Raw genomic sequence first — 15,600 nt, forward strand, 5'->3', positions numbered from 1 at the left:
CTCCTGATAACTGTATTTCTCCTGATCATAGCTTTGGAATAATATAAGGCTATGACTACACTTACAGGAAGTTCAATTCCTTCAGGGTTGATTTTCAGGGGTTTGACTTAGTATGCCTAGTGGGAATGTGCTAAATTAAATCATCAGGGCTCTACAGTCGGACCTGGTACTCCTCTTTCTCTTCAGGAGTAAGGGAAGGTGATGGCAGACTTTCTCCTGTCAACCTCCCTCTGTGTAGATAGCCAGAAAAACTGATCTTTGATACATTGATTCCAGGTACACAATTGTCATAGTTGGAACTGAGTTTCTTAGATCAACTTTTTGGTCTAGTGTAGACCTGACCTAAGTGTTATGCAAGTCAGAAGTCATTCAAGATTCTTTGGATCAGGGTTTCCCAAACTTCACATAGTTAAGACCCTTTTTTTTTTCAGTACCTGTTTTTGCAGCCCAAAAATATAAACAAATATTTAAAAAAAAAAATGAAAAATGAATACATTGTCACTGTTCATTATTTATTCACAATAACAGTACATAGCGACAATTTGTATATTTTCTAAGGACCGGCATTTTTTTTCCCAAGGACCGGTGCTTTGCCGCGGACCACACTCTGGGAAACATTGCTTTAGATCATATTACTGTGGAGATTCTAACATTGGAGAAGGTAGACTTGAACTCCTTTCTCTTGGATGGGAGGGAGGTTGAAGATCCTGCTCTGTCTTTGGAAAGGTGATTTTTTCCCTACTTTCACAATACACTTGGTGGTTTCTCTATACTCCTGACATACGGTGACATTTCACTCTACCCTAGTAGCATATAAGCAAGAAAATATATAATTTTTGGGGGGAACATATTTTGGAAGGATAGATTCAATTAAATATCAGAAAGTATTAAATTTTAATGTATTTTTGTAAAGTGCACTTAATTGACCCAATAGACAATTTAGTAGTTTTGTTTTTTTCTAAGACACTGTAGATTGAGGATTTTAGTTGACAGGGTTATAAAATTCACTTTAGACGGGGATAAAAAGAAAGTATGTGGCAGTGTCTTGTGACCACAACCACCTGTTCTAACTTGCACCCCTTCCTGGGATGTACTTGTATGTCTGTTAACACAAGTTTAATTTTTATTTTAGCTCTAGAACTATGTATGGTATATGTGAGGACCGGGATTTTTAAAAGCATTGGTCTAATTTTAGCCTCATTGTAATTATTGAGAGAGGAGTTAGGCCAGCGATAAGTGCTTTGGAAAATCCCACCTGTAAATTATGAATTTACTTGACATTCCAATCCCTCATCTCTGCCACTCCATAATCTGGGGCATTAAACAGCCAGGCTGTTTCTAAACATGCCACTTTCCTCTGAAAGTGGCATGCTAATAAACAGCCCAAAGTATGCTAATGAGGCATGGATGCAAATTCCCAGCACCTCATTAGCATAAGTTCACATGATTTGGTGTCAGGAAAATGTTCTTCCGGACTCCAAAACAATGCGTAAAAGCGCAGCCCCGGGGGATGGGGGCTGCACTTCTACATGTTGTTTTGGAGTCCAGAAGAACATCTTCTGGACTTCAAATCACATGACCTTGTGCTAATGAGGCACCAGGAATTTGCATCCATGCCTCATTAGCATACTTTGGGCTCTTTATTAGCACGCCACTTTCAGAGGAACGTGGCATGTGTAGAAAAAGTCCCAGACTTTAAGGCCATGTCTAGATTACAGGGATTTGTCAACAGAAGTTTTTGTTGGTGGGTATCTTCCAACAAAAACTTCTGTCAACAGAGCACATACGGACTATCGGCAAAACAGGCAACTGGAAGCACAGCAGACAGAGCTGCCTGGTGTCCTTGAAGCCCTGTCTGTCGATGGAGGTCATCCTGACCTGCCCATCCTGCCCGGAACCTCCAGACCAGCTAGCTGTTGACAGAGATCTGTCAATGCAGGTGTTATTCCTCCTCTGGGGTGGGGTAAGTGCTGCATTGTCAAATTACTGTAGACAGAATGCCTTGGGAATCTGGATGCTCTGCAGGTTTTGTTGCAAAATGGCCATTTTGCTGACGAAACCCTTTAGTGTACACATAACCTAATAGGTTTCAAATTAGCTTTGTAGGTGAGGCTCTGGGTCTTCATTAAAATTGTAAGCTTCCTAGAGAGAAGGTGGTGGGCTCCATGTGCATAAGAAATGATGGCTACTGTTTTCTACTCTGGCCCTACCTGCCTAAACAGAGAAGGAATTCTAGTCCTAAAAAGGTTTGTACATATTTCCCTTTTAATTCTGTGTATCAAAGTGCTTTCTCTTACAAACGAAATTAGCTCACCTTCCATTTCAAGATATTATTTCACTTATTAAATATAAATGCTTAGGCTGGTCTACACACAATTTGCATTGAATTAACTAAATTGGTTACTAAATTTATGCTAGCAACAGACATTTCTTGCAGTTATTGAAACCAGTTACCTAGCACAACTTTATATTAACCTCCCAACTGACTTGAGAACTGTTTTAAAAATTACGCCATGAACTTTTGTATATGGTATCATTGGGTTAGTACAGTTATTAAACACAAACCTCTGTTCACATTGTTCTGTAAATCCACACTGGCAAAAAATGTATTTAACATGTCTATTGTCACCAAGGTGTCTGATGTAATGTGTATATGGCTTTGAGATGCAGTACGGACTGGCTCCAAAATGTCACTTTTCTAGCTCTTCTGAAGCAGAGGCTACATGGACAAGTGTAGGAGACTGAGGAAGAAAATAAATAGAAAGTGGTGTTGCATACATTCAGCCCCTACCCTAGTGCAAGGGAAATAAAAATGGTACCCATGTCATTAAGTTCAAAGAATTTTGTTTCCATGTTAGCTCCATTTGCCATTGGATAGTGATAGCATACCACCACCTTAACTACTCCAAATGCCAGCAGATTTGACACTAACTTCCACAATTACCTACATTGTCCAATCAAAGCCTAAGAGTGCATTCCATTCAGTCCCCAAACACATCATTCCTCTGACCACTAGCAGATCTACTCTACAAAACAGCATCTTCCAGAGCACTTTACATGACATGCTGCACATTGTAGATTGTCCTGCCTGGAGTGTGCCTTTTTTAGAACAGGTAGCCTACAAATAGCAACTGGCCCCTGGGACCAAGACAGTTGGACCACTTGGAGCAGCTTGTAGCATCACCTTCTATGTTACTTTTACAGAGTACATGGCTGCATATCCCAACAAGCATGTTGCCACTGGGACTACTTCTAGCAACAAGAGTTTACAGTCATTACTTGAACTCCTTTGATATACAAGGTGACTAACATATCAGCCCTTCTGCCTACAGTTCACTGTAAACACAACATGCTATTTTCCCTAGCTGCCTATTTCATGAACTACTCCAGTCTACCTTATTAAATCAACACTGGTTTTTTAAAAAAAAAAAAAGTTTGGTGTTTTTAAGAAATGCATACTAGTATAGGAAACCCATAGTACTCAACCTCTTCAAAACTGACAAACCAACATTTGTGTTGTTGGTTTTTGAAGGATGTTTTGCCACCCTCACCATGTGGTAATAGTCACTGAATTCAGTTATCTTGCAGGAAGGACTTACTGTAAGGACAGTCAAACCCACAGCTGCATTCTCAAATTAAAAGGTTGTATAATGGCCCAAAAAACAAGGGCTTCCTTTAATTTAGAAAGCTACTTAATTTCACTTCCAGAATGTCCATTTATCTTAAGCCAGCCATTAAAGACTTTGCCTTTAAACTGTTTGGAAACAAATCCTCACAGAATGGAGAAAACTCAAGAGAATGTATGCAACCTATACGAGGAAAATATTTTAGTGCAGTCCTAAATACACCAGAGGTATTTGTACAGGCATTACTGAGTTACAAACACCCCACAATTGGATACACTTAAGTAGGAGACAGTTTAAATTCTGTTCACACCCCTCCCACCCCCACACACTCCCCAGTTTTATTTCACAGGGGGTCACTACACATTTATGAATTGAAAGTAAATAGATTAGAATTCAACACCTAAACATGGATCAATTTCTATTCTGGAGACTTGGAAACAAGTTTAAATTTCAATGGGTTATAGTTATGAGTTTTAACCACAAGTAAGCCAACTCAGTTTAGTCTAATAAACTTAAAGGGCTGAATCTTGAAGCCCTTACACAGGCAAAACTGATTTTAGTAAGAATTTTGCCTACTAAAGAAAAACCTTATTGGATTCAGACTAATAGAATTGTCTGTGCACTTTAGAACATTGAAAGGGGGTAACACTTTCTATCAGTCTTTAGAAGTCTGGAAGATATTTAAACTTTCAAATGGATGAACATTTTAATATAATTGAAGTTATGGTAGTTATTGATGAAACACTGCAATTACACGCAAATTAGCTTTCCTTGTAAACAGTTTAAACACAATCATGAAGTATCAACTGCTAGTCTGTGAAGGGAACTCAGTGATTTTGTTCTTCATGGATACACACAACTTCACAGAAGTCAGACCTTTCTTTTGAAAAAAATTCTTGGGTTAAGTATAAAAAGGAGTGTATTTTAAATGGCATTGATTATAGGGGCAAGACAACAAGGTTCTTGGAAAAGCTTAAAATTAAAAATAAAATACAGCCATACTATAAAAACCTCTGAGTAACAAGCAAGTGTAAGACTGACACCTTCAAGAATGACACTATGTGAAGGATCTCATTTTACATCCATTTATTTCATCCCATGGCTGTTATAGCATAATATTCAATACATTCTAAAACTATAGAGAAATACCAGGGTGACTAGAGTACATACAAGCCAAAATTAAAATGTTAAGACAGCTGAATAAAAAATAAATATGCATTCAGCAGGAACCCATTGCAGTTAATTAAAGTTCTTTTGGGAACAAGGTGCTAATGTGCCATTTTCTCATAAAATGATTCATAATTGCTTCCAAAGCAAGTTTCTGCTGAAATTTTTGATGGAAGCAAGTGTAATACTCAACTTTCTCCTATAAACTTGGGAGAAAGTTTCTTGAATCAATTTCCACCCTCTGAACACCACTACTTTTACATAAGCCTACTGTTTTATTAAGGCATAACATGCCCCTGAGCATTATGTTGGAAATTAGCCAAACAGCCTAACAATTAAAGGCAAGCACCAAGTGACTATTTTCATGATGAATTTCGCAGTGCTTTGTAACTCATTTGTAGTTGGGAATAAACTCCCCCCGCTCCCCCCGCAGCAAAAACATGTTAAGTGCTGAGCAGTCTGCAGAAAACAAATGTTCTTAGGCTACAAATTTAAAACTGGTTGTCTAATTTTAGACAAGTGGAAATGGCATTACAAAACAAATGAAAACATTTCAGTGTCTAATTTTAGATTACCAGTTTTGATAAAGTCTGTCTTAAAACCATATTTTAAACACCCTGCCCAATAAAACCCAAGCCAATATTAATTTTAAGAGGTAGGAATCTAGTGTACTGTATACAATTGGTCTTAAACCAAGATGGAACCTTGCCAATGGCAGTCTTACTATATGATATCCTCAGATTGTCTTTGTCTCTTTTTAAAGAAAAAAGCAGAGGCCATAAGCCATCTGGAGATATATTGCTTAAGAATTTCTTGAAAATAAAGACTTGGAATATTACCGAATCCAAAGTTCTAAATCACTTCTAAAAAGATAGCATTAATGGCACATAAGAGCCTTCTCTATGCAAATTGAAGACATATTTGCTAGTCCATTTAGCTGTCAGAGGATCCATAAAAGAAACACAACCAAATTATACATTTTATTCACATTTATTTTTCGCTTTTAGTGTGCTCACAGAAAATTAGAACACCTTAAGCAGGAGTTTAATAGCAATTTTTGTAAGCAAAGTTACATTCCATCTCTAAGTCAAATTGGTCAAAGCTTCTCCAGTATTTACAAAAACATGATAGACAAGATGCTACACAAAAACCATTGCATCTGAAGAGGTTTTCCTTTATTTTCAAAGACAACTGGAAAAGAAAGCATTGTCTGCTGTAATCAAAAACATACCACAGTATAAACAGTAACCATTCCACTTATCACAGCTTGATTGAGTTTAAAATTTGTGTTTAAAAGGTCCAAGATGACTGCAGTTTTACAAAAAATGGGCAGGGTGGAAAGAGTTGCAAACTTCATGTGCTTCTGGATATCAAGATTTGTTTTTATACAATAGTCACAGTTAAAAACACCCTGCTGGTAATACATAATTACACTTTATTAAGGTCATAAACCAGCAATAAACAATAAAGCCTATACAACTTGTATTTCTACTTAATCACTGACTGGTACAGCTAACATGAGATAAGTGAAAAGTTCCTATGGTTTAAATGAATTCCTAAGACTATGATTTTTTTTTTCTGGGTATTGATTTTTTTTCCTTTCCTTCTTAGTCAAGACTTGTAGTGTTGTAAACCTTATAGAACATCTGCCTCACAAAATACATTGTAATAACTTTCTTTTAAAAAAAGACTAACCCCTTACATTGTTTCTTGTGGCACACACTCTTGGCAATTATGTGCATCACTAACTCCTCATTGTGGCCCCTATCACTTCATTTGATATCCCTTATGACCCCACCCATCTCCTTCATATATGGGCACGTCCATAGATTGACAAAGAAAGTTTACATTTTGAATAAAAGATGCAAAGTATGCAAAACACATTAATACTGATGCAAAAAAAAAAAAAAAAAAAGGAACAAGGCAGAGGGAGGTGTTTAGTCTCCCCTCTACCTGTTGGAATGGTGGTAACAGAATTATTTGAGATGGGATCTGTGGGGAGAGAAAAAAAGAGAAAGACATCTTTTAAATCAATCCCTGGTTGTAGACAAGTTCTCCAAAACCAGTACCTGGCACCACTCCAACAAACAAACAGGGGGAGAAAAGTTCGTCGATTATCTCAAAACTGCCATGTTTACTCTGCCGACTCAGCTGGGGGGGCTTCTGGACTAGACTCGGAGGGGGCTTCCTGCGTAGGAAGTGCTGGTTCTTCTACTTTGGGTGCCTCTTGTTCAGTGGAGGGGGCCTCAGTGGGAGCGCATGGGGCAGAGGCAACGGGTGCCTCTTCTGCTTTAGCCTCGGGCTTTTGCTCTTCAGCGGCCTTGGCCTCTTCTCCCGCGGGCTTCTCCGGTGCCGGCTCCTCGGCTTTGGCTGCCTGAGAGTCACCAGTCTCCTCCTTTGCCGCCTCCGCGCCGCTAGCGGCTGCAGCGCAGGGCTCCTCCTGGGCAGGCTTGCCCTCCTCGCTGCTCGCAGCCTCGGGGGCAGCAGCCGCTTCCTCCTTCCCGCCCTCTGCGGAGGCGGCGGCGGCCCCCTCGCCCTCCGCCCCCTCGCCCGCCTCCTTTTTGTTCTTTTTAAAGGAGAAGCCGCTCAGCTTAAAGGACTTTTTGAAGGAAAAGCGCTTCTTTTTTTTTTTCGGGGTCTCGCTGCTGGAGGAAGGGGTCGCTCCCTCCTCCGCCTTAGAAGAGGGCTCGCCCTCGGCGGGCGAGGCGGGCTCGGGGCTCTCGGCTTCCGTTCCCTCCTTCTCAGAGGCCGGCTCGGAAGAGGCTGGCTCTTCCTTCGCTGTCTCCTCCGCAGGCGCGCTGCCATTGGCCTGGACCTCCTCCTTGCCTGCCTCCGCAGCGGCTGGGGAGGCGTCGCCGTTCACCTTGACGTGCCCATTTTCCTGGAAGGAGACAACTCAGTGTTATTGGAAGGGGAGGGGAAAAAAAGCCCCCCACGTGGCTCAGCCATATTCCCAGCCAAGGGCGCCCCTTAATAACCAGCGCCCACCCGCCGGCACAGCTGGAGGGAGCAGACAACGCAGCCCACGGGCGCTGCGCCCAGGCGAGGCCACGCCTGGGACTCGTAGGGGAGTCTGGGGCGGGCATCAGATCCGGTGCTTGGTTGCAGGCAGTGGGGGACCGTGAGCAGGTTACCACGAGCAGACTGGCCACTGTTCCCGGGGAGAGCGCGCGGCAGCACTAAGCGCCCCGCCCCCGCTCGCGGCGCGCAGCCCATTGGTGCCGCGCGGGGAAGGCCGAGCCAAGCCCCGCCCCCGCCAGCTCTCATAGGGCAGGCGGGGGAGCCCTGCATGGGCGGGGGGAAGCTGAGGCATCAGCCAGCCGCGTTCGGGCACGCGCTCCGCCCTGCATTCCCGCAGCCCCGGCGGGACACAAGCAAGCCAGGCTGGCGCCGGAACGGCTCTCCGCAGGCAGAGGGCGCTGCGCCTCCGTCAGGCAGTCGCCGAGGCTGGGGGGACAGGGAGGAGGCGAGCAGCTGGCGGGCTGCGCTGGGCTCACGCACGCCTCGTCCAGCAGCCGCGCAGCTGAGCCGAAAGGCTAACAAAGCTCACCACGGTCATCGCCTCCGCGGCACCCCCCACCCACCGTTCAGCCGGCAATAAACTCGAAGACCTGGCTCCTCTCTCCCCCCACCCCCACGCGGCTGGTTAGAAAAGCGCCCCCACCCCTCGCTGTATTTGCATTTTTAACGCGTCTAAAGCCGCGCTCCGGAGGACGACAGGCTGCAGCAAGCAGCTGCGAAGAGGCGTGGCGGGGCTGCCCGGTGTAGCGGGCGCCCCAGCCCTGTTGCGCGGAGAGAAGGGGGGGGGGGGAGCTGGCAGATCGAGAGGTCACGTTAGTGCAACGCCGAGAATCACCCCATCCCCCAAGTCCGCACTGTGCTGAAAGCAGCTAAAATAGTCTCCCTGAGCGAATCGCAGCCCCCTCCCCGGGCTTAAAGCCTAGCTTTCACCCCATATCCGTACAGAGTGGGGGCGAGGCATGCAACAACATAGAGCGGACCGCGCTTCGCTACCCCTTCCTTTCTGCAGCCAGCTCACCAACAGGGTCCCCCCCAAGCATGTCACCTCCCTCCCCTCCCCACTGCCAGTTTGCACTGCCCTTCCCCGAAGTGGCGGGGGCCCCACAAGCAAATTTCATACCAGCTGCCAGTCCACCTCCCCTCAGACATTTTAGCTATTCACACACCAGTCTTCCCGACTCCTGTCCGTAAAAGACTGAAAGGACACAAAAGCCAACCAAGTATCACGTCCCTCGGTTAACAAGCAGCTTGCACCCCACTCAAAATAAAGCACCACCGACTGGTATCTGCTCCACTTCATTAAGAAAAACCGGGTTTATAGAACCCTTCCGCCCATCCCCATAAAGCAGAAAAAAAGGCATTCCTGTGCGTTAAGTTTTCAAGATAAAGGCTTTGGTCGTACTCTCCATTTCGTGTGCCCAGGGCACATCGAAGGGGGAGGAAACATAATTAGGTTGCAAGGAAAAAAAAATCAAGTCTTCCTTTAAAACAAAGGAATAGGTGGGGAGGGTTACCTGTCCATTCGCCTTAGAAGGAGATGCAGCTACTGCTTCCCCAGGTTTCTCAGCAGCGGCTTCGCCTTTTGCAGGAGTCTTGGAGAACTGAGCACCCATGCTGTCTTATTCAACAAAGAAACTCAAGAGATCCAAAAGGAGGGGAACAAAGAGCGTTGGGTTGATATAAAATACTGGGCGATCAGCAGCAGCAGCACCACACGCACACACACGGGGGGGGGGGGGAAAGAGAAGAGAGGACACAACCGATTTATATGCACTCCTTTTTAAAAACGTAAGTTGAAGAGATCAAAAAGCAACAGCATAGAAGGAAGCGGGAAAGAAGGAAAAGAAGTCGAGCAAAAAAAAAAAGAGCCCAAGTTTAGTAAAAAGAAGTAAAAAAAATCCCAGATTTGTAGCCGTACTGTAGACAAGGGGAAAATGGAGAAATCTCCCTGGTTGCTAATAAGATGCGGAGTCCAACGCCCAAGTGCACAGATGAATGGGCTTCCCGAGCGCTGACGGCAACCCCCCGCCCATCGCCGACCAATCACGGCGCCGCCAGACAAAGGAGGGGGCGGGGCTTCCAATTGGAGCGAACAATGGAGCCGCGATTGCAATAATTTGAAATCAGCCTTTGACTGATAATTAATACCCCCAAAATAAAGAAATTAATGGGGGAAAATGCATGCACTCTGTTTTTCGTCACTTAAAAACGATGGTGCATGGGTGCATTGCCCTCTTTTAGGAGGTGAATTACACGCAAAGGGTGTTTCATGTGACTTGCTGTGGCTCCGTTTGTGTCTCTCTGTCTCCCCCATTTGCTTCTGTGTTAGAGACAATGGTGTGACTTGTGTGTTTGTGATTTCATCCTCTTTCCCTGCTCCACCCGCCCCCCTCCACCTTCCTCTGCAGACGATCAACAGTGTGCGAGGTTTGAGTTTTTGATTTAATTGGTTGCAATTGTTCTATCGCCCCTATTTGGAAGGTATTTAAACCACGTAGATCCATCGAGTTTTGCCAAACGAGATCACGAGTTGAAATCAGTAGGTCTGTAGGCCAGATGTTGAAAATGCTAAAAGCAGCCGCGGCGGCCGCCTAAAAAACAAACTCAGACCCCTCCCCCCTTAGCAGTATTGGCTTGAAATAAAATATTCTGCAATTAGCCTACGGGTTTAATTAAATTCTGCTGTCTGATTATCTTTGATTTGTATTTTTAAAAAACAGTTTTCTGAGGCGACGACTCTTTGGGTTTTTTTTTTCATGCATTAAATTAATACGTAAGGCGACATTGTTAGGGATATATTTGTGCTTTTCCAAATTGAAACTCTCAAATAATGTAATTTGAGTACTTCTCTAGAAATAATGATCTCATGTACTTAGCAGCAATGATTTCCGTGAATTACCAGGGATCTGAATCTTTTTTCGCGGGGTGGGGGGCTTTTTGCATCTCTGGCAGCATAGGGTTTACATTTTTTTCACAGTTATAGTGAGTGGAAATGCTACCTAAACCGCTGTTTTAAAAGCAGTAATGAGGAAAACTGACGGAATTACGTGTTTTTTAAAAGATCGAATCCCCAATTCCCTGATTTGTTTATAAACAAGAATGGTACATCCATTAAAATAAGCAAGGGTTCAGGATTTCAAGACACTCGTCCAAACCGCCCATCTCTCTGACCCCAAAGATCGCATTGTGCTGCCGAATCTGATGATCTTTGTATGCTCGCTGCATTTCAGCCACCCTAATATGAACCATCCTTTATCTTTAACTGGAGGAGAATCGGGAATAATTCGTTTCTTGGGGACAGAACACGAGGGGCATTTTTTCCATCAAGCGCTTATTCTCCTCGTGCCCCATCTGAAACACAACTTCCCTCCTGCATTTCAAGGAATATCGATCACATCGTGGAAAACACTCAACACCAGCTTTGATTTCTTTGATTTAATCATAATCTTTCTTTTCGAAACCAAGCTGGAAAGCGTCTGTAACGATTGGGTTTTATACACGCTGCTTCGGAGTGCTGCCTTATTCAATCACCAAGTTATATTTCCCCAGAGCTGATGTAAATAGGGTTTTGCAGAAATGCATCGTGCCAGCAAACATATCGTATCGACCTTAAGGGAAAAGACGCTGGCCAGGCTATCGGCGCTGATGGTTGAAGGAAGCCAACCCCTTTGTGTAGATGGGAAAGTCCCAAACAGAAACGCAATCTAGACAAATCCGGTAACATCCAGACGTTTGTGAAATGCACTTTGGAGGAGGCTGTTGATTTTCTTAACCAGAAAAGCTGGGAAGAAGTACCCTCCATCTGCATTTTTTGTGGTTGTTGCGTTAAATTGCTGTGGATCCTAGCTCCCGTATATGCACATAGACCAAAAGGGCTTGAGATGTTTTTGCAGAACCCCATGGGGCATGGAGGGGCAGACTCCTTTGTTACCCGGCTACATTGTTTTTGCGGGGTGCCCATTTACCGGGTATCGCTTGGTTTCCGTAGCGACGGCCGGCGAAAATTCGGAGTGACTGGGTGGGTGGGGAGGAGTGAGAAAGCGCAGCGGGAGTGGGGAGCGAGAGACAGAGCGGAGCAGATGGACCCTACCTTGGAGAGGGGGACGGACGGAGAGGGACTGTGGCTGCTGGGTGGAGGGGGGAGGATGGGAGTGATGGCTGTGTCTGCGGGGGCCGGGGGGGTGGCAGTGGTGGTTGTAGCTGTGGGGGGGATGGGAGTGGTGGCTGTAGCTGTGGGGGCGGGGGATGGGAGCGGTGGCTACTGTTGTGGGAGAGATGGGAGTGGTGGCTACAGCTGCTGGGGGGTGGGGGGGATAGTGGTGGCTGTAGCTGGGGGATGGGAGTGGTGGCTGTAGCTGCTGGGAGGCGGGGGGATAGGATTGATGGCTGTTGCTGTGGGGGAGATGCGAGTGGTGGCTGTAGTTGCTGGGGGCGGGGGGTAGGAGTGGTGGCTGTAGCTGCGAGGTCGGGGAGTGGTGGCTTTAGGGGAGGGATTCCACAGCTCAGATTGGGAAGGTGTTTCCATGCCTTTCCTTCTAAGCCAAATTGCGATCCTCGTTGGGCTGATTTGAGCCGGGTGGCTGAAGATTCCGTGCCAGGTCTTCCAGAGGAAGCCTGTGAAAGGACAGCCGGACTAGCCTGAGGGGAGGGGGAAGTACAGGGGGCAGACACGAGGTATTTCCAACACGGAAAGCAAATGAATGAGAGGAAAAGAAGTGAATACCAGGGGAGGGAGGAAGGAATGGGGTGGGCGTGGGGTGGGGGTGGTAGGGAAGTGGGGAGAGGGGTGTTGGAGGGTTTTCTTTTCAATCCCATCCAAGGCAGGAAAGGAAGGCAAGAGGGAATTTATGGCAGTGTTGTTGTAACTGTGTTGGTCTTCAAGACATTAGAGAGACAAGGGTGGGGGAGGTAATATCTTTTATTAGGCCTACTGCTGGTGGTGAGAGAGGCACGTTTTTGAGAGCGTAGGAAGAACAAGGAGCAAGGGAAGTGCTAATCAAGCTGACTAATACAGTATTCTTTCTGCTTGTTTCCTTTGGCTTCTCATCCATTTGTTGCAGCCACTTGTTGCCTCTGATGTTGAACTGGAAGCTCTGTCAGGCAGGGGGGCTGTTTCTTTGTTGCCTGTTTGTATAATGCCTAGCAGAAAGGAGCCCTGGTCCGGCCAAGGGCCCTAGGCAATAACCCAGCAAATCAGTAACAGTTGCAAAGAGAAAGGTTTTTTCATTGTAATCACTAGGCCAGTATAACCTGTTGGGAGTATATATCTGGTGACTGATACAGAACAACAATTTGTTGTGGAAAAGAACCCTGAAGGTCTACAAAATTTTGCATCCCTGCAGTGACAGCAACATGGTGCTGGGGCAGTTCACTCGGCTCCTTGTGGGGCTAATCCTGGTTGCAAAGACATATTAGTCTTTCATTGATGACAAATTGCCTGAAGAGTAAGCCAGAATTGTAAAGTCAGTGTGACAATCCAGGCGTCTCCTTGTGCGGGCATAGTGGTAAGCCCTTCTGCCACCAGCCAGCTCATCTTAATTTCAGAGTACAAGTGTATTTTTCAGAAAGACTGTAGGAGTCATGATGGACTATGCATTGTGATCCCAACGTTTTCCAGTCATCTCACTATTTTGCAGCTCTAAAGTAAAACAAGACAGCGTTACTTATAACAATTCTTCCATACAGATGGTATGCACAGATCAGCTGGTTGTACGTGAATCCAGTTAAATAACTCAAAAGTACATGTGCACTCCCTCTCACAAGTTCTCAACAAACCCTGCTGATAACTGAGCTGCAAGCATGAAATTTAACCCCTTACCAAACCACGTCCAGCTACTCTTCTGGACATCCACTATCACACATGGCCTCTTCTCTCCCCAAACACATACACATGTTTTAGGGTAGATTCTTTATTCACCTTAACTGTTGGCAGTTAGCAATTTACATGAGTGAATTTTAAAAAGATAGGCCAATCTGTTGATGAATAATTGTGATTTTCTAGCATGGGCAGCACTAATCACCTTCAAAGGTGCAGTAAATACCATTCATATACAACCCCTTTCATCCTAAAGCATCCCAAAGCATTTCCCTAATCAATGCACAAACTATACACAGGAATCATTGAGATTCTCTGCTGGCACAATTACACAATTTAGATGATAAAGGGGATGTTGTATAAGGATAAGGATGTTGTAATAGCGGCTTGAAACGGAGGGAATGCAGCATGTTATTAACAAAGTATAAACTTTGCAAGGCACAATGGTTACGACCCTTACTCTTATGAAAACTCTAGGAGCTTTATGTTTCATCTAAAAGACAGCACCTCCAACAATACAAATATACCGGGGGTGGGCAATAATTTTTGATGGGGGTTACTCCACCATTGTGATAAGTGGTCAAGGGATGTACTTTTCTCAGGAAGGGGTGCAGGGTCTGGGATGGAGGGTGGGTGCAGCAGGGAGCTCAGGGTAGGAGAAATGGGTGCTGGAGAAGCTGTGGGGCCTGAGAGGGAGTTTGGGTGAAGGAGGGGGTTGTGACCTGGGACAGGGGGTTGGGATGCAGAGTCAGGGAGGAGGTATGTGTACAGGTGAGGATTCTGACCTTAGGGAGAGGAGGAGATGCAGAGGGTTTGGGCTGAGACCTGGGGCAGAGGACTGGGTGGTGCAGGCTTGGGGAAGGGGTAGGAATGCAGGAGCAGATTTTGGCTTGAAGGAAGTGTGCAGAGTGTGGGAGGGAGTTGTGACCTGGGACAGGGGTGGTACATTTGGTGGTGACCTGGGGCAGGGAGTGGAGGTGTGGTATTGGGTGGGGATGCCAGAGGCAGGCTCTGTCAGGAGGTGCTTACCTAAGTGGCTGCCAGCCAGCAGCCCAGTAAGACTGCCAAGCAGCTGCTCAAAGTGGCCAGCTGCCAGGGCCATGTGCCTCTCAGCACCCCGTGCACCCTTCTGGGCGGGAGACTTTGTGCACTGCTCTTCCCCCTGCAAGTGACATATGGCACCAAGAGACACAGGGTGCCAGCAGCCAGCTGCTTTGAGCAGCCTGGGGCTGCAGCAGGCAGGGAGCCTGCCTGAGAGTCTCAGTGAGACATGGGCTATGTCTTCCCTGCATCCCATATATATCTGAGCCTGTTCTCATCAGGGCTGTTCTGAGGGGGGTGAGGCTGAGGTAACACCGCCATGTGCAACAGGCCCCCCTCTCCCCCACGCCATCCCCATCCTGCCCCCTAACTTCCCCCCTGACTGGAAGTGGGCTGGAGATTATCTGGGGCAGGGTGGAGTGGCAGTAGGCAGCAGCAAGAGCAGCAGGGGGTCGCCTCCCCTCAGCCCCTCCCACACTCACCACGCAGCTCAAGCAGCTGCCCACTCTGCTCTGCTGAACCACATCCTCCCACCCTGCAGAGCCCTGCTTCTTCGCGGGTGGCTAGGAGCGAAGACCGCTTTGCACTGCCTTGGAAAAGCCAGGCTCTTTGGGATGGCAGGCCACAACATGGCGGAGGAGAGCAGGCTAATGCCTGAGCTGGCCACATGGTGAGTGGGGGTGAGGCGAGGCAAAAGGAAGTGACCCCCTGTTGCTGCCTTCACCTGCTGGCACTGCTATGCCCTTCTCCAGGTGACCCTCCACCCTTCCATCCATAGGCTGGCTGGGTCAGCCACTGCAGGGCTCCCTCTGCAGGGGAGGTCAAATTAAGATACACAATTTCAGCTGTTAATTATGTAGCTAAAGTTGACATACCTTAATTCAGACTTCTGCACTGTGCCCACGAAGGAAGATCAATGGCAGCCTCTGA

The 15,600-nt window shown here is 46.2% G+C and overlaps 1 protein-coding gene across 1 annotated transcript; it reads right to left on the minus strand.

Moving 5' to 3' along the window:
* Positions 1-4,695: 4,695 nt before the first annotated feature.
* MARCKS (myristoylated alanine rich protein kinase C substrate) lies at positions 4,696-9,792 on the minus strand. Its single transcript, XM_074988815.1, has 2 exons — positions 9,329-9,792; positions 4,696-7,674 (listed from the first exon to the last, which is right to left on the minus strand). Exons 1-2 carry the CDS (start codon positions 9,425-9,427, stop codon positions 6,928-6,930), a joined length of 846 nt encoding a protein of 281 aa, XP_074844916.1. The 5' UTR covers positions 9,428-9,792; the 3' UTR covers positions 4,696-6,927.
* Between the last annotated feature and the right edge of the window lie 5,808 nt (positions 9,793-15,600).

The sequence above is a fragment of the Carettochelys insculpta genome, chromosome 3, assembly GCF_033958435.1.
Source record: "Carettochelys insculpta isolate YL-2023 chromosome 3, ASM3395843v1, whole genome shotgun sequence".
NCBI lineage: Eukaryota > Metazoa > Chordata > Testudines > Carettochelyidae > Carettochelys > Carettochelys insculpta.

Bases quoted from the DNA above. Each gene is read 5' to 3' on its own strand.
- MARCKS (XM_074988815.1), bottom strand. From the start codon at position 9,427: ATGGGTGCTCAGTTCTCCAAGACTCCTGCAAAAGGCGAAGCCGCTGCT. The intron at 7,675-9,328 runs GTAACCCTCCCC...GTCTCCTTCCAG, and splicing joins CTTCTAAGGCGAATGGACAG to GAAAATGGGCACGTCAAGGT.